At 36.7% G+C, this 22,471-nt stretch overlaps 4 protein-coding genes across 7 annotated transcripts; 3 read left to right on the top strand and 1 right to left on the bottom strand.

Annotated features, from left to right (window-relative positions):
- Positions 1-1,056: 1,056 nt before the first annotated feature.
- LOC111447019 lies at positions 1,057-4,772 on the top strand. Of its 4 annotated transcripts, none has more exons than XM_023085975.1 (7): positions 1,057-1,231; positions 1,597-1,626; positions 1,856-1,922; positions 2,009-2,070; positions 2,178-2,267; positions 2,346-2,482; positions 4,173-4,772. In XM_023085975.1, exons 3-7 carry the CDS (start codon positions 1,856-1,858, stop codon positions 4,420-4,422), a joined length of 606 nt encoding a protein of 201 aa, XP_022941743.1. In that variant the 5' UTR covers positions 1,057-1,231; positions 1,597-1,626; the 3' UTR covers positions 4,423-4,772. The 4 variants fall into 4 exon arrangements, with proteins under 4 accessions (XP_022941743.1, XP_022941746.1, XP_022941744.1 ...); XM_023085978.1 differs by having other exon boundaries at positions 1,058-1,231; positions 2,624-4,259; XM_023085976.1 differs by lacking the exon at positions 1,597-1,626 and having other exon boundaries at positions 1,059-1,231.
- A 545-nt stretch (positions 4,773-5,317) lies between these two features.
- LOC111447018 (UDP-glucose 4-epimerase GEPI48-like) lies at positions 5,318-8,086 on the top strand. The gene is made up of 8 exons (XM_023085974.1): positions 5,318-5,622; positions 5,696-5,745; positions 5,811-5,946; positions 6,018-6,119; positions 6,192-6,419; positions 6,502-6,663; positions 6,746-6,837; positions 7,821-8,086. The coding sequence occupies exons 1-8, from the start codon at positions 5,434-5,436 to the stop codon at positions 7,909-7,911; spliced, it is 1,050 nt and encodes a 349-aa protein (XP_022941742.1). The 5' UTR covers positions 5,318-5,433; the 3' UTR covers positions 7,912-8,086.
- Positions 8,087-8,777: 691 nt separating this feature from the next.
- On the top strand, positions 8,778-19,137 carry LOC111447724 (dynamin-related protein 5A). Its single transcript, XM_023087028.1, has 16 exons — positions 8,778-9,095; positions 9,627-9,690; positions 9,779-9,886; positions 10,899-11,000; positions 11,329-11,379; positions 11,642-11,703; positions 12,071-12,161; positions 12,269-12,333; positions 15,957-16,151; positions 16,263-16,382; positions 16,588-16,658; positions 16,762-16,987; positions 17,381-17,431; positions 18,038-18,266; positions 18,463-18,602; positions 18,692-19,137. The coding sequence occupies exons 1-16, from the start codon at positions 8,967-8,969 to the stop codon at positions 18,818-18,820; spliced, it is 1,833 nt and encodes a 610-aa protein (XP_022942796.1). The 5' UTR covers positions 8,778-8,966; the 3' UTR covers positions 18,821-19,137.
- A 1,332-nt stretch (positions 19,138-20,469) lies between these two features.
- Positions 20,470-21,553, bottom strand: LOC111446913. The gene has a single exon (XM_023085838.1). The coding sequence runs from the start codon at positions 21,418-21,420 to the stop codon at positions 20,824-20,826; it is 597 nt and encodes a 198-aa protein (XP_022941606.1). The 5' UTR covers positions 21,421-21,553; the 3' UTR covers positions 20,470-20,823.
- Positions 21,554-22,471: the final 918 nt, after the last annotated feature.

Genomic DNA, 22,471 nt, shown 5'->3' with positions numbered 1-22,471 from the left:
TCTAAGCAGATGCCTAATATACACGAGTGTTTGTGTCAACGTGTTCTGATCAACTATAAGAATTACTTTTTAAATTTATACTTATTTTTAAAATGATTTTAATATCTGAAATTTAACTATCTTTTTTTAAATATCAATATAAAAATATATAAATTTGAACCTAATTTGGTGATAGGTATGTCCCTCCATCATTACCTCCTACTAAATTCCGTAATATTTCTAAAAGTAAATATGATATAATGTTAACATAATTGTCTAAAAAAAATCAAAATTCAATATTAGAGAAAATATGATATAATGTTTTATTTAAGTAATATTGAAATTAAAATTGGAACTTTTAAAAAAAATATTTATTATCAAGTGAGCAAGTGCTGCAATTAGCTCTTCATCAAGCATGAGACCCGTTTTGATTTTATTAAAAAAAAAAAAAAAACTAAATATAAGAGAAAAAGAATAACATTGAATATAAGAGAAAGAAGTTGGGAGTTGTTCCACATTTGGATTTTGACTCTACTAAAAATCCTATTTTTAGAGATTATGTCAGAATTATATATTTGAATATATGGTATATTAAGATATAATATCTTATTCAAATTATATTTAAATGTTATAAAATATATAGATTAGTTTCAAATTTTAAATATATATTGTATATTAATTACTTTAATAGGTAATGTATCTTTAAATATATTTTTATCTTCTTAATATATTTATTAGATACTTGTAACTAAATTTTGCAATTGAACTAAATAATGAATGGATAGGAGTAATTTGTGCAAAATTTTAAAAAATTTAAATCTAATTTAACCAAATCTAATTAAAGTTTTACCACTCAAAAATATTGAATTGGTCGACACACCCAAATCTAATGACGTGTCACAATCTAAGTGGTTGCATTGAAAATGCTGTTATCTTACCCCATTACGCCAAATTCGGGCTGCACGCAAAGATAAGCAATATCTCCGTGTTTCCAGCTATGGCGGACTCCAAATCCCAATCAAACCTCCTTAATATTATTTCACTGAAACGACGTCGCTGCTTTCCCTATATATGCCCCCTCCTTTGCGTTGTTTCCCTTCCAAGTCTCCAATTCCTTCCGCGTTCAGTAATCGACTCTACCGCGAAGCTCAGGGATCTTTCATCTCTTTCGTCGAGGAACTTCGGAAGTTCTCTGCCCTCTGGTGTTTCTACGATCGTTTTCTCGAGCGACGAATTATCTTATCATCAAGAGGTGAGTTCTTTATTATCTGTTTGGTTCTATCGTTACGTCGATGGAAACCCTAGATGCTTGTTTTCGATTTTTTGGTTGTTGGTTGCTGTTCGATGTTTTGGGGGAGACGTAGTGGAGTTGTTATCCTCCTAAGTTGTGTACGAATGTGGTATGAGGAGATTTCTTGGTTTTGTTAATGTTTTATCGTTGAGGATGTGTAGATTACTTGGATTCTTTTTCAGTGGAAACTTAACCAGCGATTATTTTCCTCCATTTGTTTGCTTGTTATGATTTAATTTCTTTTTCTTCGGGGATTCTTCGAGTTTCTTGAGGCCTTGTAAATTTATTGTATTTATTGACAACTTTTAATTCTGAAACTCAGACGGGAACCTGATCGGTTTCTTGAGTTTTCAGAGGTAATTTGTCCAAATTTATTCAGTAGGCATCTATTAATTATTTTTTTAAACCTACCGTTGCGAGGCACACTTGTTTTGTGGACCTTAGACCTATAAGCTATTTGAGCCACCTTGTTATTTAATGTTTTTTCTCTTGAGGATGTGTCCTTATTGATCTAATGGCGAATTTATTCCAATTGTTTCTTTCCTTGGTTCCTCAGTAACCCTCATTTTTTTAATCTTATATTAGATGGCGGCTAAACCACTTACTACTGAAGCAATTGCCATAACTGAGAAGAAGATGGACATGGCTTTAGGTTGGCCTTCAAATTCTTGCATCGGTTTCCCCGTTTGTTTGAAAATTTATTGATTTTTCTTTTTCTACATCTTCTTGTTGAAATAGACGACATTATCAAGATGTCCAAAAATACTGGAAATAAAGGAAGGAAGCAAAGAAGGTTTCCGGTAAGAACCTGTTTTCTTTTGCATGCGTTTAACCCGAGCAATTTATTGTTGAAATTGGAAGTTTCCTTTTTATTATTATCTAATAATGATTCGTCTTTTATATGCAGAACAAAATGCAGAAATTTCCAAATAACGCCACTCAGGATAGACCTAGGAAGTTGCAGCGATTCATGGACGCTAGAACCTCTCTAAGACAGGTTTGTACAGTTTTCAACTTGATTATCGTTTATTTTACTTATTTTGTATGACTGGTCCTGAATTTTCATTTTATTTAGGGGGCTTTGGCCAAAAGGAGGTCAAATTTTCAAGGGAATCAGTTTGCATTGGCAACCGAGGTTGCAAGAACGGCTGCAGTTGCTCCTATTCGGCCTAGAGCCTTTAACCGTAGGGTGCCCAATTGGAAGAAGACAAGGTATTGTCTGTGCTTATTGTTAGTCTACGCAAGCTTCTCATTGTGAATTATGATTATAGTTTTTACTCCAATTCTAATTTAGAAACGAACAGTTGAATTTTGTGGATGGTTGGTGTGATGTGATATTTCATGATATGGCAGGTAAATTGCGTTTATGAAAAATTGGTGACTTCTACAATGTCCATCAAGTTTTACTATATGAAGTTAGCGCAGTAATTTGTTGGTTGGAACAACTGTGTGATAGTTTTGCTTCAACCAGTTAAAATGGAGTTGGGAGTATTTCCACTTATTTCATTTCTTCCATGCTGCCTGGGAATTGATTCTGCTTTATCTTATTAAGTTTGGTTTTGGAATTCATCGAATAGTCTTTTGGTTTTCTGATGAGTAAGTGGTTGATGGGATTCTACAGCAAGTGGGACAAAAGTGGGAAAATTTGAATGAAATTGACTGCTGCACCATCTGGAAAAAAGTCGTAAAAATAGCTTTTGTGTGCATTGGATGAGTGTGTAATGTTTTGAGTTTTTGCTCCTTGTTAAATGTGGTGATTGTCTTGGGTTACTCAATTCTTCATAGACGATGCATAACAGTAGAGGAGCCTCAGCCCGTTACCCTTTGGTTGAGGATGTTGAATCTGCTTTGTAACATGTGATGTTTTAACACACCAGAGCACTCTTCCACAATAGGCTTGTTCACCATGCTCAATGTCTGCTGTGGTCAATTTCCATTCCTGGTGGATGACAATTGCCATATCTCTTTATGCTTTCATAATTGCCTGCACAGAGCCAAGGGGCTGTGGTTATCTTGAATTTGCGCTTCTTTGTAACCATTCTAGTGAACTGTCTACTAGTTTCCTTGATTCCTCATGGGGTTCCCTTTTCATTCACCATCACATCCTGGAAACATTAGCCAGCCCTCAACTACCTTGTTTTGACAAATTTAAGTTCACTTCTTGACCAGCCATAGAACTGCAAATAACTGGAAAATTTTCCACTTCTGAACTAAATGCTTCTATCAACTTCTCTAGTCAGCTTGGACAGGGAAGTTGCTGTTCCATCATCTTTTATTGATCCTTGAGGGTGGAATCGAAATTTTGCTTGCTTCATGTTCGATACTAGTAGTAATTGTGATAAAAAAAAGTGCCGAAGAAATTTGAATGGTTAGTGAAAATATGTCAGTGGCATTTATGGCCTTCTGTGAGGTATTATGTGTAGATTTTGGGGTCTAGTCAGTGGAATACCCTAGTTCTGCAGACGTTGTTCATGCTGCTGATGCTTTTATGTCATATCCCGGTTGAAGCCTCCATTTTCTTGTTCAAGTTCAGATATTCTGTTCATTCGTAATACTATGCAAGCAAAGCATTTGGTGATGGATTTGAGGTTTTGGGTGTGTCTGTTACCGGAAAGTGCTTTTTTGGATCCAATCAAGCGTACTGTGAGCTGATTCACATTTTTTTGATGAGTGCTTCTCCTGATCTGGTTTGTCTTTTATTTCCATTATTGGGTTCGGTTTGAATTTGCTTATGAGGTAAGGATACTCTTATCTATCTGCCATCATACTCACGCGATGACATGTTGAGGATTATTGGTGTTTGTGAAATTCAAATGTGGATGCTACTTGTTTTGACTAGCAGGTCTGTATATAAATGATATTTTTTCTGTTTCTTCATCCATTTGAATAATTCTTTGTCTAGGGTTGAAGCTCCACCTGTTCAGAGAAAGCCATTTAATAATGGAACCTTCATTCCCAAGATAACTGCACCAGTCCAGACGCAAACAAATGCTACACCGAGACAGAGGCCACAAACCCTCGATTCACTGTTTGCCAACATGAAGGAACAGAGATTGAGGGTGTTGTCGCAGCGACAGAATGGCGGTGCGCAACAACGGAATGGTGCTCGCCAGCAAAGACCTCCGTGGGGAAGAGGCCGTATTGGTAACTGAAGAATGAATGAAGACACAGAAATCTCGTACACACGATGGATTTTATTAGGGGGAAATGTAGATGTCCGATAGATATAGGTTGATAGCGGATTCGAAGGATGAATCCAGTTGTTTCTATGTCATTATGTTTAATCCATCCAAACCCGTTTGCTTGTTCTTTTACCATTTTTCTAGCTTCATTATGGACCCAAGACGATATAGATTTGTACCTGCAGTCAGTTCATGTAAATTTTTTTTTTTTTTTTTTTTTTTTCCTTCCCTTTTTTTCTTCTTGCTTTCATGGCCTAATTTCCCAACCTGTTCCGTGTTATATTTCATGGTCTAATGCAGTGTGACGTTACTTAGTTTCATTGTCTTTGTCTGTTATACTTGGTGCTTCATTATGTACCCACTGATACCAAGGGATCTTTTATGGGGTCTGAGAGAGAAGGGAAAGAGAGGAAGATTCATGATTCTGTTAAAAAGAAAGTTACAAGATTCTCACCTTTTTATCACTAAATAGGGAATGGATTATTCTTATTCATCTTGTGAGGATGAAAGGCCAATGGAATTTTGAGATTCAGCTTAGTTTATAGGCTATATAGCATACCGACCAAATCTTCCTTCTTTAGTTTCCTTGAAAAGAAAACGCACAAATTCTGAGCTAGCTTTGATTCATACTGTTTTTTACGCATCAGTTGTTTTATTTTTGCTTGGCTATGGCTCACCAACCAGAGATCATTATGTGCTTTTAAAATTAAACAATCTTTCATTTTCATGTCCTAATGTGGTCCTCGATTATGTCATAAAGCTTAACAATGCCACAAGTTGCTGTTAATTACAGAAAAAAGGAAGGAACCTTGCAAAAGGGTGAGAAAAAGAAAAATAAAAAATAAAAAATAGAAAGAAGAAAAAAACGGAACTTTTTTTCTGATTCTGTCATTCAGTTCAGCTAAACTTGTATAAATCTCTTCTCCATTTCCACCCATCTCAATACTTGTTTTGATTAGCTTTTGTTCTCCAATTTCTCGTATGGTTATGGCGAAATCTATTCTTGTCACTGGTGGCGCTGGCTACATTGGAACCCACACTGTTCTTCAGCTCCTTCTCGGTGGTTACCGCACCGTCATCGTCGATAACTTGGACAACTCCTCTGAAATCGCTGTTCGTCGGGTCAAGGAGCTCGCCGGCGACCTCGGAAAAAACCTTTCCTTTCATAAGGTTGCCATTTCAATTCTCAATTTCTTGTTTTTGTCTTCTATGTTCAACTCCTCAAACGGGTTTTGTTTTATAGCTGGACCTCCGGGACAAACGAGCTCTGGAGAAAGTGTTTGCTTCAACACCGTAAGAAACCATTGCTTCAACCTAATAAGCCTTTGCAATTCTTAACTAATCGATGATCATCGCAGATTTGATGCTGTTATTCACTTTGCTGGATTGAAAGCAGTGGGCGAAAGTGTACAAAAACCATTGCTATACTATGACAACAACTTAGTTGGAACCATAACTTTATTGGAAACCATGGCAGCCTATGGGTGCAAGAAGGTGTTATCCTATTTCTTTTCTCTTTACATTCAAGCTGTTCGTCTCTAAAATTAACATCTTCGACATTTCAGCTGGTCTTCTCATCTTCAGCCACCGTTTATGGTTGGCCAAAGGAGGTACCATGTACAGAGGAATTCCCTCTGTCTGCAGCCAACCCATATGGGCGAACCAAGGTAGGCAACGAACACCCTTGCTCTTAAAACCCAACCCTTGTTGGGATTGATGGTAACATGATTCTGTTTCAGCTGTTCATAGAAGAAATATGTCGTGACATATATGGTTCAGACTCTGAATGGAAAATCATATTGCTGAGATACTTCAACCCAGTGGGAGCACACCCTAGTGGGTTTATTGGTGAGGACCCCCGTGGAATCCCAAACAATCTCATGCCCTTTGTTCAGCAAGTGGCTGTTGGCAGGCGGCCTGCGTTGACAGTGTTTGGAACTGACTATTCAACAAAAGATGGAACTGGAGTGAGTTGCTTTTATGACCACGATGGTTGGCTGCATAGGAAGATGATGATTGAAGAATTTATTTAATGTGGTTTGTTTGCAGGTGCGTGATTACATTCATGTGGTTGATTTGGCTGATGGACATATTGCTGCCGTGCGCAAGCTTGATGCGGCTGGTGTAGGCTGTGAAGTTTACAATTTGGGAACTGGAAAGGGTACTTCGGTTTTGGAGATGGTTGCAGCCTTTGAAAAGGCATCTGGAAAGGTATGTTTTTGCTGTTTCTTTCTTCCTTCCTTCCTTCCTTTTCTTCATGCCTCTAATTCAGTGCTTAATTCCTCTGTTGCAGAAAATTCCTCTTGTCATGGCTGAACGTCGACCTGGTGATGCTGAAGTCGTCTATGCATCAACGCACAAAGCTGAAAAGGAGTTGAACTGGAAGTATGTCTTACTCTTTGTTCTATGAATATAATATTCACTGTCTATTCCACCGCCGCTAGTAGATATTGTCCTTTTTGGACTTTCCCTTCGAGGTTTTTAAAATGCATTTACTAGGGAGAGTTTTCCACGCCCTTAAACGTTTTGTTCTCCTCTCCAACTTATGTGAGATCTTATAATCCACCCCTTTCGGGGCCCAGTGTCTTCGCTGGCACTCATTTCTCTCTTCGATCGATGTGAGATCTCACAATTCACCTCCTTTCGAGGTCTAGTATCCTTCCTGGCCACTGTCCGATGTCTACCCCACTTTGGGGCCAGCGTCCTCGCTGACACTTGTTCCTCTCTCCAATCGATGTGGGATCTCACAATTTACCTCCTTTCGAGACCCAACATCCTTGCTGGCTATCGTCTGGTGTCTACCCCACTTTGGGGATCAACGTCCTTGCTAGCACTTGTTCTTCTCTCCGATCGATGTGAGATCTCACAATTCACCTCCTTTCGAGGCCCAACATCCTTGTGGCCACCATCTGGTGTCTACCCCCTTCGGGGCTCAACGTCCTCGCTGGCACACCTCTTAGTGTCTGGCTCTGATACCATTTGTAACAGCCCAAGACCACCGTTAACAGGTATTGTCCTATTTGGGCTTCCCCGCAAGATTTTTAAAACGCATTTGCTAGGAAAATGTTTCCACACCCGTATAAAGAATGCTTCGTTCCCCTTTCTAACTAACGTGGGATCTCACATGTTTCCTTTACATCATGTCAAGTGGATTTAGCTTGCTTTCACAAAAATAAATTGGTAACTAGTTCATCAAAGACACATAATCTCCTCGTTCGAGCAGACGTATAATTCTGTACCGGACTTACTTTCAAGACATTTCTCATAATCAAAAGTTCTGTGTTGGATATAATGTTAAGATTATGAGTTTTAATGCCTGGTTGTAGTAAAAAAAAAACATCATCTTACAGTTCCATTTGTGAATGCAGAGCTAAATATGGCATCGAGGAGATGTGCAAGGATCAATGGAACTGGGCCAGCAAGAATCCCTACGGCTATCAATCTCCAAACGCCAACTGATGGCTTGCTCTCTAGGGGCCATCGATTAACCTCGAACCCTTTTGCATTACTCTTACTTATCCTCTTAGACGTACGTTCGTGTTACGCACTATAAAACTCTTGGTCAGAGTTGATCATTGCTGAGTTATCGATGTTTTCAAGATTATTTAATAAAAAAGCTCCTACGCTTCTTTTACGGTCTGTTCTAAACTTTGAATCGAAAGTCCCCACTAAAAACGATACTGAGACACGTCGGTTGCATTAAAACATACAAACGGAATTAGTCCATTGCTATGGATGTGCCGTTGAGAGGCGTGGAATGGTTTAAATTTGAATTTGAATGGGTTGTCTTATAAAAAGCCAAACACAAAAAAGGGCTTTAAAGGGAGTGGTGGAGCCCTCCAACGGTTCAAAATATTTGAATCTTCCCACCCTTCTTCAACATCAGTTGACTTTGACTATTTTTAATTATGTCTTTTTATATGTATAAAAAATTAAATGTAAATTAATTAATATTTTGTAAGTTTAATTAATATACAATCAATTTTACTAAACGCTAAAAACAGTTGAAATTGCCTTGTAATCATTTTTTAATTTTGGGGAATATATTGGATTTTAAGTTTTTATTCTTTTTACTCTTTATTTTTTATTTTCCTTTTCTTTTCTAAGAACCAAAATTTTTGGAATTTTTTTAATAATAATTTTAAAATATGTTTTTAAATAGAAATAGTAAAAAAATTTATAGATTTTAGATTAACAAAATTATTACTAAAAAAGAGAAAATAATAATAATTCAAAATCTTAGTTTTTTTTTTTTTTTTTTTTTTGAAATAGTGCGCGTTACAAATTCAAGTATAAATAACGAGGCGTGTGCTTTCCACCGCCACGCCATTTTTTCTCTCTTCATTTCCAATTTTTTCAAACCCGATTCTCTCTGTCTCTGCCGTTGGGCATCTGCCTGAGATCTCGGATTTTGAGTTTCTTTCATACGTCGTCGCTGCCTCTATCAGTCGTCGGATCGAGGCCATCTGATCTGACTTCGTGTTGACGGATTTTTGGATCTTTGATTTCTAAAAATGGAGAATTTGATTTCTCTAGTTAACAAAATTCAGAGGGCCTGTACGGCTCTTGGTGACCATGGCGAAGCTAGCGCATTGCCTACTCTCTGGGACTCCTTGCCGGCTATTGCCGTCGTTGGTGGCCAAGTCTGTTTCCGATCTCTTCTCTCTCGTACTGTTTCATCTATAATTATGCTTGCTCCTGTCTAATTCAATACTACTTTAGCGATCTGAGCTGATGGTGGAGATTTTGGATTGAAATCTTCTTGTTCTTTCTTTATTCCTTCATCTTATTTTATTTATTTATTTATTTTTGTCATGGATGAAGAGTTTTACTGCGTGGATTCTTAATGCGTAGGGTTTTGTTACTTCATCGTTTCGTTTCTGGTTTTACAGTCGTGTTTAATTTGTGGATCCATGTAATTAGTCAAAAGTTCATCTCAAGTATGGATGCGTTCTGTTTGGTAAATTAGTGTTAAATTGTTTCGAAACAAAGCATTTACTTACTCTGTACAAGCGTGGTGTCGACGCGATAATTGGTTATAAGATTTTCTTGATCTTTTTGCTTATCAACTGAACGTCCCATGTGTTGCTATATGCCGATATAACTGGAGGGGGCTATAACTCTTAATCCGTGGTCAAGCAGAAATAACCTTTCTCGTTGTTTCACTCTTACAGAGTTCGGGCAAGTCTTCAGTGTTAGAGAGCATTGTCGGCAAGGATTTCTTACCTCGTGGATCTGGTAATGAATGGAGAACTAAGACTTGTGACTAATAAAATGTGATGCAGCACTTTTTGGCTAATAGACTGATGTGCAAAATGCTTTACAGGTATTGTTACTAGGCGTCCTCTTGTCTTGCAACTTCATAAAATTGACGAAGGAAGCAGAGAGTATGCGGAGTTTCTCCATCTTCCCAGGAAAAGATTTACTGATTTTGGTAAGTTTCATATATTTACCTAATACTTCAATTTTTCTTGTCCTTTTATTTATTTATTTTTATGGTAAGAAACAAAACTTTACTACTGAAAAAAACAGAGATGCAGTGTGAAGACTAGGGATGAGATGCCTCCTTCGGGATAAATACTGAATGATAGGATTCCATTTCATTGTGTATTGGAAGGACTAAGGAGAAGTTCATGTCACAAGTGTTGGTAGAACCTAGTGTCAAAATCCTCAAACTTGTATTTGAAGTTCCCTCTATTGGGTTCCAATCAAATTACTTGCCAAAATTTTGGCTACAAATGAACTTTGCACTTTATCTCAAAAATACCTCTGAACTTTCAAAAGTTTCAATAATACTCATAAAACTTTAAAAAAAGTTGAAAGATATTAGTTTGGATGGAAATAGTTAATATTTTGTTTCATAAATGACCTTAATATTTCAAAAGTGTTTAAAAAATACCCTTGACCTTTTAAAAGCGTTTCAAAAAAACCCTTGAACTTTCAAAAGTTTCATTAATACCCTTAAACTTTTATTAGAACTTACAAATTACCCTCAACTTTTTTTTTTTTTGAATAAGTTCAAAAATATCCTTACCTCATTTTAAAATCACTCATGAACTATTAAAAGTAACATTTATATTTAAACTTTTTTTTTATTATCGTTAGTATGCGTACATAAACCATTTATCTATACTCCATATTTCATTTCCCTCTTAGATTTCCTTTCTCTCATTTACACCTATGACTCAACAATTTCTCATTTTTTATTTTTTTTCTGGCTTTTTTAATACCTTCTTAATTACCTTATTTCACTCCTCAATCTCTAAAACATTCTCAATTTCTTTTTTTTTTTTTTCTCCTCTTAAATATCATAACTTTAAATAAAAAGGAAGAACTCTCTCATTTATGAGCATTTCTAAACACGAGTATAATAAATTTCAACACTCAAATAGACATTTTGTTTATCTAACCTTCATCTTATTGCATGATCAACTATGTTCTTGCAGTTGCTGTTAGGAAGGAGATTCAAGATGAGACAGATCGAGAGACTGGTCGCTCTAAACAAATTTCTAGTGTCCCAATTCATCTCAGTATATATTCTCCCAATGGTAGGACAAGTATTTGATTTTTGTTTTTCTCATACATCCTTTGGAACATCTTGTGTGCTATAGCATGAATTTCTTTTTTCATATCAATGTTTAACTGACTTTCTTTCGTCCAAGGCTTGTCTCAATCTAGCAGGAAAAGCGTTTGCTAATCTTACTTCATGAAGTTCTATTTTTATTTTCGAAATTGGGTTTGACAATGCAACCTGGAAATATTAACAGATTGATTTTGCTATATTTTTTTATTGAAACTCATAAGACACATTTTAGTAATTCATACACCTTCCTTCTATCTCATCATATATTCTCTGTATTTTTCAAATCTTTGCAGTTGTAAACTTGACACTTATTGATCTTCCTGGGCTTACAAAAGTAGCTGTCGGTAAGTCATTTTTGTCTCTACAATCTTTCATGTAAGTTGTACATGAGTAATTTTATCTGATTTGTCCATCCATGGAAATTAATGTCCATTTATTGAACATCTTTGAGAACCTTTCATAGTTAAGTTTTACTTGGAAACTTTAGAACAGCCAAGAAAGATCAACTTATTCGGCTTTATTTTTCTCCTTCTTTTATTATAGTTTAATTTTGTCATCTTAGCAATTTCATGGCTGACAACTTATGTATTTTCTCGTGAAATTCAGAGGGACAGCCAGAAAGTATTGTTCAGGAAATTGAGATGATGGTTCGCTCCTTTATTGAAAAGGTAAGATTCAACAAATAGTGACTTCTGGTTTGGGTTTAATCATCTATTATAATCTGTTTTTATGCACACCAATTTTTATTTCTTGAATTTTTTTTTTTTGGGGGGGGGGGGGTAATTGAGTGAGATTCGGTTATTTTTTGTACAGTCTATTGGATGAGTTGAATACATCTTGATCCCTCCACTTTTGGAGGGGAATTAGTCGCTTAACTTTTGTCTTTTACCTTTTTGGCGGAAGAACATATGTCCTCACCTGTGATGCTGCTACATATGTTTTGTAACTTTGAACTATTTTTGGTTATACTCCATTGTCAGTTGAAGGATGAAAATTCATTCTGCTTATTAATTTGTTTGCTATGCTCTTATGCAGCCTAACTGTATTATACTCGCAATTTCACCTGCCAATCAAGATTTGGCTACATCTGATGCAATTAAAATCTCTCGTGAAGTTGATCCTACTGGTAACTCCAACATTTTCAAGTTGTTTGTTATAAGTCATTGTTTTTTTTTTATCAAAGAAAAATTGTTTTGCATGCTTTATGTTAACCCTTTGCTATATTTCTCTTAGGGGAGAGGACTCTTGGTGTGTTGACAAAGATTGATCTCATGGACAAGGGAACCGATGCTGTTGATGTAAGTTTTTTTAACTCCCTCTTGTTTAAGCATAAATTACTTTAATTATAAAGGCCCCTTTATAAAGACAATAAGTAAAAAAAAAAAAAGTTGTTTTTTTGTGTTGAAATATCATCACTAGCTCAATAGAGTCAAGCCCAATAATTGTACTAGCCCAATAGAGTCAAGCCCAATAATTGTACGAGCCCAGTATATTTATTTTAGTAGAGATTTTAGGAGAAAGAGATGTAGATATTTTAGGAGAAAGATTCAATTTGTTAGGTCTAGATTCAAATCGGTTAGGTCTAGATTTAGATTGGTTAAATATAGATTGTTTACTCTTAGTATAAATACCCCCACCCTACCTAGGTTATTCATCCAAGAAATCTAAAAACAATAAAAAGCAAAAGTATTTTACAGAGTGTCTTGTATTCTCTTCTCGATTGGTCTTAATAAAGAGAGCGAGTGTTTCCCACAGTGAGTTGTGTTCAACATTTGGTATCAGAGCGAGGTTAGTGTAGGTTATCTGATCTCTTGGAATCCTTAGTATGCTCTGTGGTTGCAGCTCTGTCTGATCTTCCACATCAGAAACGATTTCTTGAGTTTAGTGGTGAGTGAGTTTCTTTTGTGTCGTGAGAAGTCTGTGACTCTGCAAGTCTTGTGTCAAAAGAACTTGTTTGGTATTACTGAGGTATGACCAACACGATGGGTGATTTCCAAATCGTTGGAGGAATCAAGAAACTCAACAACAACAACTACAACACGTGGGCAACATGCATGATGTCCTATTTACAAGGACAGGATCTTTGGGAGATCGTTGGCGGGTGTGAAACTACGCCGCCAGAGGAGGATTCTAACGACGCCTTGCGCAAATGGAGAATCAAAGCAGGCAAAGCAATGTTTGCCTTGAAGACCACCATCGGAGAAGAGATGTTAGAACATATTTGGGATGACAAGACACCGAAAGAAGCATGGGACACATTCGTGATGTTGTTCTCAAAGAAGAATGATACGAGGCTACAACTTCTGGAGAATGAGTTGTTGTCAATTTCACAACGTGATATGACGATTGCTCAGTACTTCCACAAGGTCAAATCGATCTGTCGGGAGATTACTGAACTAGACCCAAAGTCCGCCATTGTAGAATCTCGAATGAAGAGGATTATAATCCACGGATTGCGACCAGAATATCGAAGCTTCATTGCTGCTGTACAAGAATGGCCCACTCAACCAACACTTGTAGAGTTCGAAAATTTGTTAGCCAGCCAAGAAGCCATGGCTAAACAAATGGGAGGCTTCACATTGAAGGGTGAAGAAGAAGCACTCTACACGAGTGAAAGTCGGAGCAATAATAGGCCGTCTACCAAACGTGGATACAATGGTGACAAAAGAAGAAGCCACCAAGGAACTGCACAACCTGAGAGAGCTGAGAAGAACGACAACAAGAGTTTCCAAGGAAAGAGATTTGAAGGTATTTGCTATAATTGCAGGAAAAAGGGCCACATGTCTAGAGATTGTTGGTCCAGGAAAAAGTCGGTTGAAAGCAATGTGGCAATATCCAAAAAGAAGATAGAGGATGAATGGGATGCAGAGGTGCTATGTCCAATAGTAGAAGACGAGCTAGCACTCATGGCAATGATGGAAGAGCATATCGATTATGAGGATGACTGGATTATTGATTCCAGATGCTTAAACCACATGATTGACGATCAAAGTGGTGCAATGGAAGATGGGTGGCCCTTAGAGAAGGAAGTATTACCACACCTTGAGCAAATTGAAGAAATTCTTCTACAGAACACGAGGGAGCAAACTGAAGACATTCTTCTCCAGGACATGGGGGAGCAAACTGAAGACATTCTTCTCCAGGACATGGGGGAGCAAACTGAAGACATTCTTCTGGACATGGGGGAGCAAATTGAAGAAATTCTTTTCCAGAACATAGGGGAGCAAACTGAAGAGATTCTTCCACAAAAGACGGTGGAGCAAATTGTGCACATTTGCTTAAGTGCTGATATGCCTGAAGATTCAAGTGACACTAGTGTTGGTGAGCAAGAAGTGACTCAACCAAGCGAGCCTAGTGAAAATGAAATGACACCTCAACAACTCAGACATTCAGAAATAATCCTAAAGGCAAATCCAGAGTGTGCCAACGCAGTAGAAGACGAAGTTAATGAGCCGGAGACATATGAAGAAGCATCACAAAACTCAGCTTGGCAGAAAGCGATGGAGGAAGAAACTATAGCCCTGGAACAAAATCAGACTTGGGAATTAGTGCCAAGACCAAGAGATACCAAACTCATCTCTTGCAAGTGGGCTTACGAAATAATGTGTACCCCGGATGGATCAATCGTGAGATACAAAGCTCAGACTATAGATTCAGGGTTCTCTAAAGAATATGGACTAGACTATGATGAAACGTTTAGTCCAATGGCAAAGATCATTATCGTACAAGTTCCTCCAGTACTTACGGTAAATAAAGATTGGAAATTATGGCAGATGGATATGAATAATGCTTTCTTGCATGGAGAGTTAAACAGAGAGTTCTACATGAACCAATCGAAGAAATTCGAAAATAAAGTTGGTGTCATTGATCAATATATGCAAAATCCGAAGAAGGCTCATTTGGATGCGTCTCGACGAACCTTGAGATATGTCAAAGGTACAATCAATTACGATCGTTTATACAAAAGAAGCAAAGACTGGAAGCTAGCTGGATATAGTGATGCTGACTATGCAGGAGACCATGATACTTGGAGGCCAACCGCTGGGTATGTGTTCAAGTTTGGTTCGGGAACAATTTCTTGGTGTAGCAAGAGACAACCAACAGTATCATTATCAACTACAGAAGCAGAGTATAGAGCAGCTCAGGAAAATACATGGTTAAAACTTTTGATGGAAGATTGGCACCAGAAAATTGAGTATCCAATACCACTTCATTGCGACAACCAATCTGCGATTCGCCTAGCAGAAAATCCGGTGTTTCGTGCTAGAACAAAGCTTGTGGAGGTGCACTACCATTTCATTAGAGAGAAGGTCCTAAAGGAAGAAATCGAGATGCAGCAGATCAAGACAGATGACCAAGTAGCAGACTTGTTTACAAAAGGGCTGAATATTGGCAAACGTGAGAGCTTTCACTGTCAGCTCAACATGATGCAGCGAATGAGGACTAGTGCTGAGGGGGAGTGTTGAAATATCATCACTAGCTCAATAGAGTCAAGCCCAATAATTGTACTAGCCCAATAGAGTCAAGCCCAATAATTGTACGAGCCCAGTATATTTATTTTAGTAGAGATTTTAGGAGAAAGAGATCTAAATATTTTAGGAGAAAGATTTAGATTTGTTAGGTCTAGATTTAGATTGGTTAAATATAGATGGTTTAGGTTCAGTATAAATACCCCACCCTACCTAGGTTATTCATCTAAGAAATCCAAAAACAATAAAAAGCAAAAGTATTTTACAGAGTGTCTTGTATTCTCTTCTCGATTGGTCTTAATAAAGAGAGCGAGTGTTTCCCACAGTGAGTTGTGTTCAACATTTTGCCCCTCAGAGAATTGGTATTTGAATATTGTTTCCCTTGATTTGATGGATGTGTAGAATTTGCCTATTGTATCATGTATCTAAATCACATTCTTTGCATTTCTCAGATATTGGAGGGCAAAGCTTACAGGCTAAAGTTCCCTTGGGTTGGTGTTGTGAATCGTTCACAAGCGGATATCAACAAAAATGTTGACATGATTGCAGCTAGGCGTAGGGAGCGTGAATATTTTGCTAATACTCCAGAATACAGGCACCTCGCTAATAGAATGGGCTCTGAGCATCTAGCAAAGGTCCTTTCAAAGGTAAGTTTACAATTTGTTTCATCTAATCTCTTATTTTTCTTTCTCCCTTTGTAAAGTGGTATATTGTGGCTATTAATGTTTGACTTTTTGTAATTGCTATGTTAATCTCAGCATCTAGAAACGGTAATCAAGTCCAAAATCCCTGGCATTCAAAACCTTATTAACAAGACCATTTCTGAACTTGAATCGGAACTAAGCCGTCTTGGAAGGCCTGTCGCAAATGATGCTGGTGTAAGTTTCTTGAAGTTCAATGGCTTTCTCTAGTCTATTGGTCCTAAACCTATCTTTTAGGGTCCGTTTTTATTGTTTTCATTTTACCTGTTCTTGCTGGATATCTGCTTTAGGTTCAGTAAAATGGTTGTGGGTTGTTAAATATGTTCCTTCAGTTACCTTCTCTTATGCTGACAGTTGATTGTCTTCTGTTTGCTAAATGCAGGGAAAACTATACATGATTATGGAGATTTGTCGTGCTTTTGACCAGAATTTTAAAGAACACCTCGATGGCGTGTATGTTTATGCTTCTCTTGTTATCTTTTGTAATATGCAATGCTACCTCCTCCATGTCTTTTCTATTTTTCCTAAGCAATTTCATATTCTGGTTTCTCTACAGGCGTCCTGGTGGTGATAAAATTTACAATGTCTTTGATGACCAACTTCCTGCTGCTCTGAAGAGGTTGCAGTTTGACAGGCAACTGTCTATGGAAAACGTAAAGAAGCTTATTACAGAAGCTGATGGATATCAACCTCATTTAATAGCTCCTGAACAAGGATACCGTCGTCTTATTGAATCTACTTTAGTTACTATTAGAGGCCCAGCTGAGGCATGTGTTGATGCGGTATGCACAGAACGACTTGGAACTACATTGGAATATATGAATTTATCCTTATATCGATGCATGAGGTTATAGCTGTTAGAAGATGTTTTTTCACATTGAAAAGTTGTTGTTCTTGGCTTCTTCGATCTAACAATTCTTCTCGTCTGTGTGTCCTCGATGGATTGGTTACTGGCTGCTGGTGTTACAAGCATACTTTTATTTTAGCATTTACATCTTTTACATGTTTTTAAATTTTTTACTTCTCTCTTTTTTTAATCAAAGAGCACCTGATGCACTATAATCTATTATTTAACGTATTTTCCCATTATCAGATCAGAATTACTGCCTTGGTTTTAAAATTTATTGGATCGTCATCATTCTTCATGTTTGATATCTTTTTGCCTCTAATTTCAGGTTCATGCCATATTGAAGGATCTGGTCCACAAAGCTATGCTCGAGACCCTAGTATGTTTTTGGACCTTGCATGTTCCATATATTTCTAGTCTGTGTCATGGCTCAGTGTTGGTTTGCTCGTCTCCAACTTGAACAGTTTTGCATAAAATTTGGTTGATTTACATATTTTTTATCTTCTTGCACGAAAATATTCATTCATGAGGAGTTTAAACTTACTAGTGTCTGAGGAAAAGGTCAAACAATGTTCAGTAAACATTTTATCATGTGCCATATTTATCTTGTTGAGGATTATTGGGATTGGGAGTGTCCCACATTGGTTAATTTAGTGGAAGATCATGGGTTTATAAGTGAGGAATACTATCTTCATTGGTATGAGGCCTTTTGGGGAAGCCCAAAGCAAAGCCATGAGAGCTTATGCTCAAAGTGGACAATATCATACCATTGTGGAGAGTCGTGATTCCTAACATATCTTTCCTCCCGTCCTTGTTCAAATTTTATTTGAGCTGCTTCATAAGGATCGGAGCCTGTCATTCTTATTTTTCATTCCTTAGTAGGCAGTACGTAAGCAAGGCTGATGAAAATCTCCCCCGTTTCTGATTTATAAAATCATGCTTTTTATTTGAATCTTGTGTATAAGTGTTGTTTTGCTGCTTTCAGGAATTAAAGCAGTATCCTGGTCTTAGAGTAGAGGTAGGAAATGCAGCTATTGAATCGCTTGAAAAAATGAGGGAGCAAAGCAAGAAAGCATCACTTCAGCTTGTAGATATGGAGTGCAGTTACCTGACAGTTGATTTCTTCCGGAAGCTTCCTCAAGATATTGAGAAGGGAGGCAACCCTACACATTCAATTTTTGACCGATACAATGACTCGTATCTAAGGCGTGTTGGTAAGTCTTCAAGTATATGATCACACTTTTTTACCATCCAATTCTTTGTGTCACACATTCATGATTTTTATCCAAGGCTTGTTTGGTCAATAATCAGCCTTGTTCGTCACAGGTCATTCAGCTTGTTTTGTTGAACATGTTCAAGAGAATCTAATATAATCTATCAATGAAATGTTATTTCTTTTTGCATATACAGGAACAACGGTGCTTTCTTATGTCCATATGGTTTGTGCAAGCCTACGGAACTCGATTCCGAAGTCCATTGTTTACTGTCAAGTACGAGAGGCCAAAAGAAGCCTCCTCGACCACTTCTTCACCGATTTGGGAAAACTAGAGGTAGAACAATAATCCCTTCTTCCCATATGATCAAACATTTCATGTTTGTTCCGTCTACCCAAATCACACATTTTCTATTTCCTATGCAGCAAAAGCGCCTATCATCATTATTGAACGAGGATCCAGCGATCATGGAGCGACGTTCTGCCCTAGCAAAGAGGCTTGAGTTATACCGAAGCGCACAAGCAGAAATCGACACCGTTGCTTGGTCAAAGTAAGGATTGTATCGTGTATAATAATATCTTCTGTACTTGGAATCTGGGAGGGAAGATGGCAGCACAATTCTTTCATTCATACATTATGGGGAAGAAGGTTAGCTGGAAAAAATGCCGATTTTGTTGTATTGATTTTACATTTAGAGTGGTTTTCTCCATCTTTCATCCCTTGATGATATGAATACCCATATCTAGATTACGATTACACATATTATATGAAGAAGTAATCTGTATTGTTTTGATTTGTTCTGAATTAATTGTGTTGTTTATCTGGGAACCTTTTATCTGAGTCAAAAAACAGGAGAATCTTCTCTTTTGGCGATGGATCTTATGGCTGAAACACACTCGGCAAAGGTAACCCAAACATTTAATTGTTAATCTTAATCTTATATTATAAGCTAAAGTTTTATGTTCATATAGATTTTTATTTTGGATCTTCATTAAATGTAGCATTTTATGGTTAAGCCAGATATTAAGTGCTGATGACATTTTCTTTGCTTAAATTTAACAAAATTACTTGACAAAACTTCCCATAAACGGAAAATCACCCTTAATTTCTTACGTTGCCTTTTCAATTTAAAGAAGATAAGGTAAATTGTGTGGATGAAAATTAGGGAAAAGTGGCCCACTTCCTCAATCAAAATGTCAAAAAAAAAAGCAGAATTCCCGAATCCCAACGCCCATTATATTTCCAGCCCCTCCACTGTCCATTATTATACTCTGGGCCCCATCTACACCCATCTTTTCCCTTCTCCTCTCTCATCGCCGCCGCCCACCGCCGTCTCCGCCACCCCTTTGGTCGGAGAGCTTTTCTCTCTATCGCCGTCTCGATTTCCACCCACAGTTGCAGCCAAATTTGAAACTTTTATTTACTCTGACCAAAACAGTCCCCACTCATTCAATTTTCTCTCACTCACCTTCTCCAGAGTGAATATAAGTTCAAACGAATCTGAATTTCAGTAACTTTTTCCATTATTTTCTACCTTTCATACCATACCCGTCTTCATTCTTGCTTTCAAATAATTCACTTTGGTTACCCTTTGGTTGGGTAAAAAACACCAATAATTTCTCCAATGGTGAATTTGATTGGAATCTATGAGATATAAACAAAATTTAAACTTTTTAAAGATTAGAATCTTAGCCTTAAATTATCGTTTATTTTACTAAGCATAATCAAATAGATAAGCTCTTATTAATACCTAATAATACGACCCACATTGATTCAACTAAAGAAAAGCCTCTACTCGTTGAAAAAGAATTTCATGTTTGATTTTATTCTATTTTATTTTCAAAGATTCACATTAGAAATATATTTATTTAATTATTACTTATCATTATTTAGAAAATAATAATTCACCAATTCCCTAATTCTTGAAACTCTACATGGCATCAAGTACTTATTTAAATTAATATTTTTGTTTCGTATTTTTAGGTCAGTACAAAATGTCTGGGTCCGAAGAAAATGAAATAATTCAAAACAGTAAAAAATTTGATTCAAGAAGGACTAAGACGAAGACCCAAATAAATCCAACGACCAAAGGTTAGTATTCAAATCCTTAGCCAGAAGCAACTTTGAATTAATGATAAACTTTGCTTGGTTACCAATCTGTTTAACTGAAAAAAATATAATAAAAAAAAGAGTCCAAAGAAAATGAGTACAATCCCACTTTGTTCTTTGTTTCAATTGCAATCATCCTTTGTTCACATCAACATTCCTTTATGGCCATAGATTTATCCTTAGGAATCAAAATTAACCTGAAAAAAACTCACAAATCCACAAAAATAAAAGAGATTTCTGATGAATTTCAGTGCAGAAACAGAGCTTAAGCCAAAGCAAAATCTAAGATCAGATCACTCTACAATTCAATTCCACAGATGACTCATGGGAGAGAGCTCAAAATCTTTTTGGAGTTTTTTTTTTTTCTTTTTTTTCTTTTCACTTTGAGTATGAGAATTTAAACACTTAACTGACCAAATTTTCCGGAACTAAACAAGAAGAAGAAGAATTAGCAGTGGAAACCTAACACAGATCCATCACTTACAGCAATGGCGACTCTGCAACTCAATGTGGCCTCCACATGGTGAGTGAAGAAGTGCAATACCCTAACCCTACCGGCCATATCCATCTTCGATTCAATCTCCAGTGTCGGTCCGATTCTGTACCCGTTCATTCCCTCCGAGTAAGTCGGTCCCGCTCCGATGGCAGTGACCGGAGCGGCCAAGGGGAATGACTGGACGGAGAAGGTCGCTGCCATGTACTGCGTCTGGCCGGAGTCGATTTTCCCGGCAGGAATGAACATGAATCCAATTTGGGAACCAGAGTAGAGGAGCTGGAGTGAGCTGTCATAGTGAGAGAAGGAGGCTTTGTTAGGGTTTCTGACAGAGACGTACTGAGAGAAAGTGAAATTTACGGTGCCGTTGGCAACGGAGAAGGACGGCAACTGGACGGCGGAGACGGCGATCTTTGGATCCTGAGGCTTAAAGACGGTGAAAAAGACGATGAGGACGACGATGATGACAAAGATTAAGAAGATCGTGGCGACTATACAGGACGCCAAGTTCGTGCGACCTGATGGCGGGTGGTGGTCGTGATGTTTCCTCATGGCGGTGCTTACGGCGGAGAGGGGAACGGATCTGGTTTTTGCTTCAGAGGAGAGAGAAAAGCGGTGTGTTTGGATGCAAAAAAAGAAATATTGATAAAATGGTGGGTGAAAGGTAAAGAGACCATACACCGTGGAAAATGGACAACAGAAGTATATATATATATATAATATTATTTTTATTTTCAAATAAAAACTTTGGTAAAAATTTTATATTATTTTCAAACTTCCAACATTTTTTTTATTAAAATGTTTAGATTAAGACAAAATAACAATATTTAAATAATTTTGTATCCTCACTGGTAATATTAATTTTTTACAAAATTATTATTATTATTTTAAATAATGGGGAATTTAGGGATATGTTTTATAATTTAGTAAAAAATTATTATAAATAATTTATTTTTTGAAAAAAGAATTAAATTTAATATTTTGGGTTCTAAATTTCAACAGTGAGGCATGTATTGTGTTCTTGGATTTTGGGCTTTAAATGTTTGGTTCTATTGGGAAAAGAGTTGGAAACACGATTGGAATTCAAATTAATCATCCTTAACCATTAAGATAAACCCTATTAAGGATTATATTAGTAATTGGTTCCCATAAATTTGGGTTTCAAATTGGTTTAGTTTGTGGGTTTGTGTTTAATAAAATTAATTAACATAGTTAGTGGAATTTCCCGACTTTATATATAAGTAAAAAATTAATTAATTAATTTAAATTAGAAATATTAATACCAACCTAATTCAATAAATAAGACATTTATTATATTATCCGAAGATATTCTTCGATTTTAGAGATGGACGAAATAATTGATGTTATTTGCATATTTCCTTACCAACCATACTCTTTCTTGAAGATAAGAATATGCTTCAAATTTGAAAGTTTAAGGTTTTACCTCCAATAGAGTTTCTAAATCCGAGGTGAGTTTAGGGTTTTGCTTCTTTTTTTTTGTTTATTTATTATTTTTTTTTAGATTGGATCAAATTGTAGAGTTTTTATTTTTCTTATTTTCTATTATCTTATGTTGATGTGTGAATCTAATCGACAAGACTCG

Source organism: Cucurbita moschata, unplaced genomic scaffold (genome assembly GCF_002738365.1).
Source record: "Cucurbita moschata cultivar Rifu unplaced genomic scaffold, Cmos_1.0 Cmo_Scf00009, whole genome shotgun sequence".
Lineage (NCBI taxonomy): Eukaryota > Viridiplantae > Streptophyta > Magnoliopsida > Cucurbitales > Cucurbitaceae > Cucurbita > Cucurbita moschata.
This window is presented reverse-complemented; position numbering and strand designations above follow the sequence as displayed.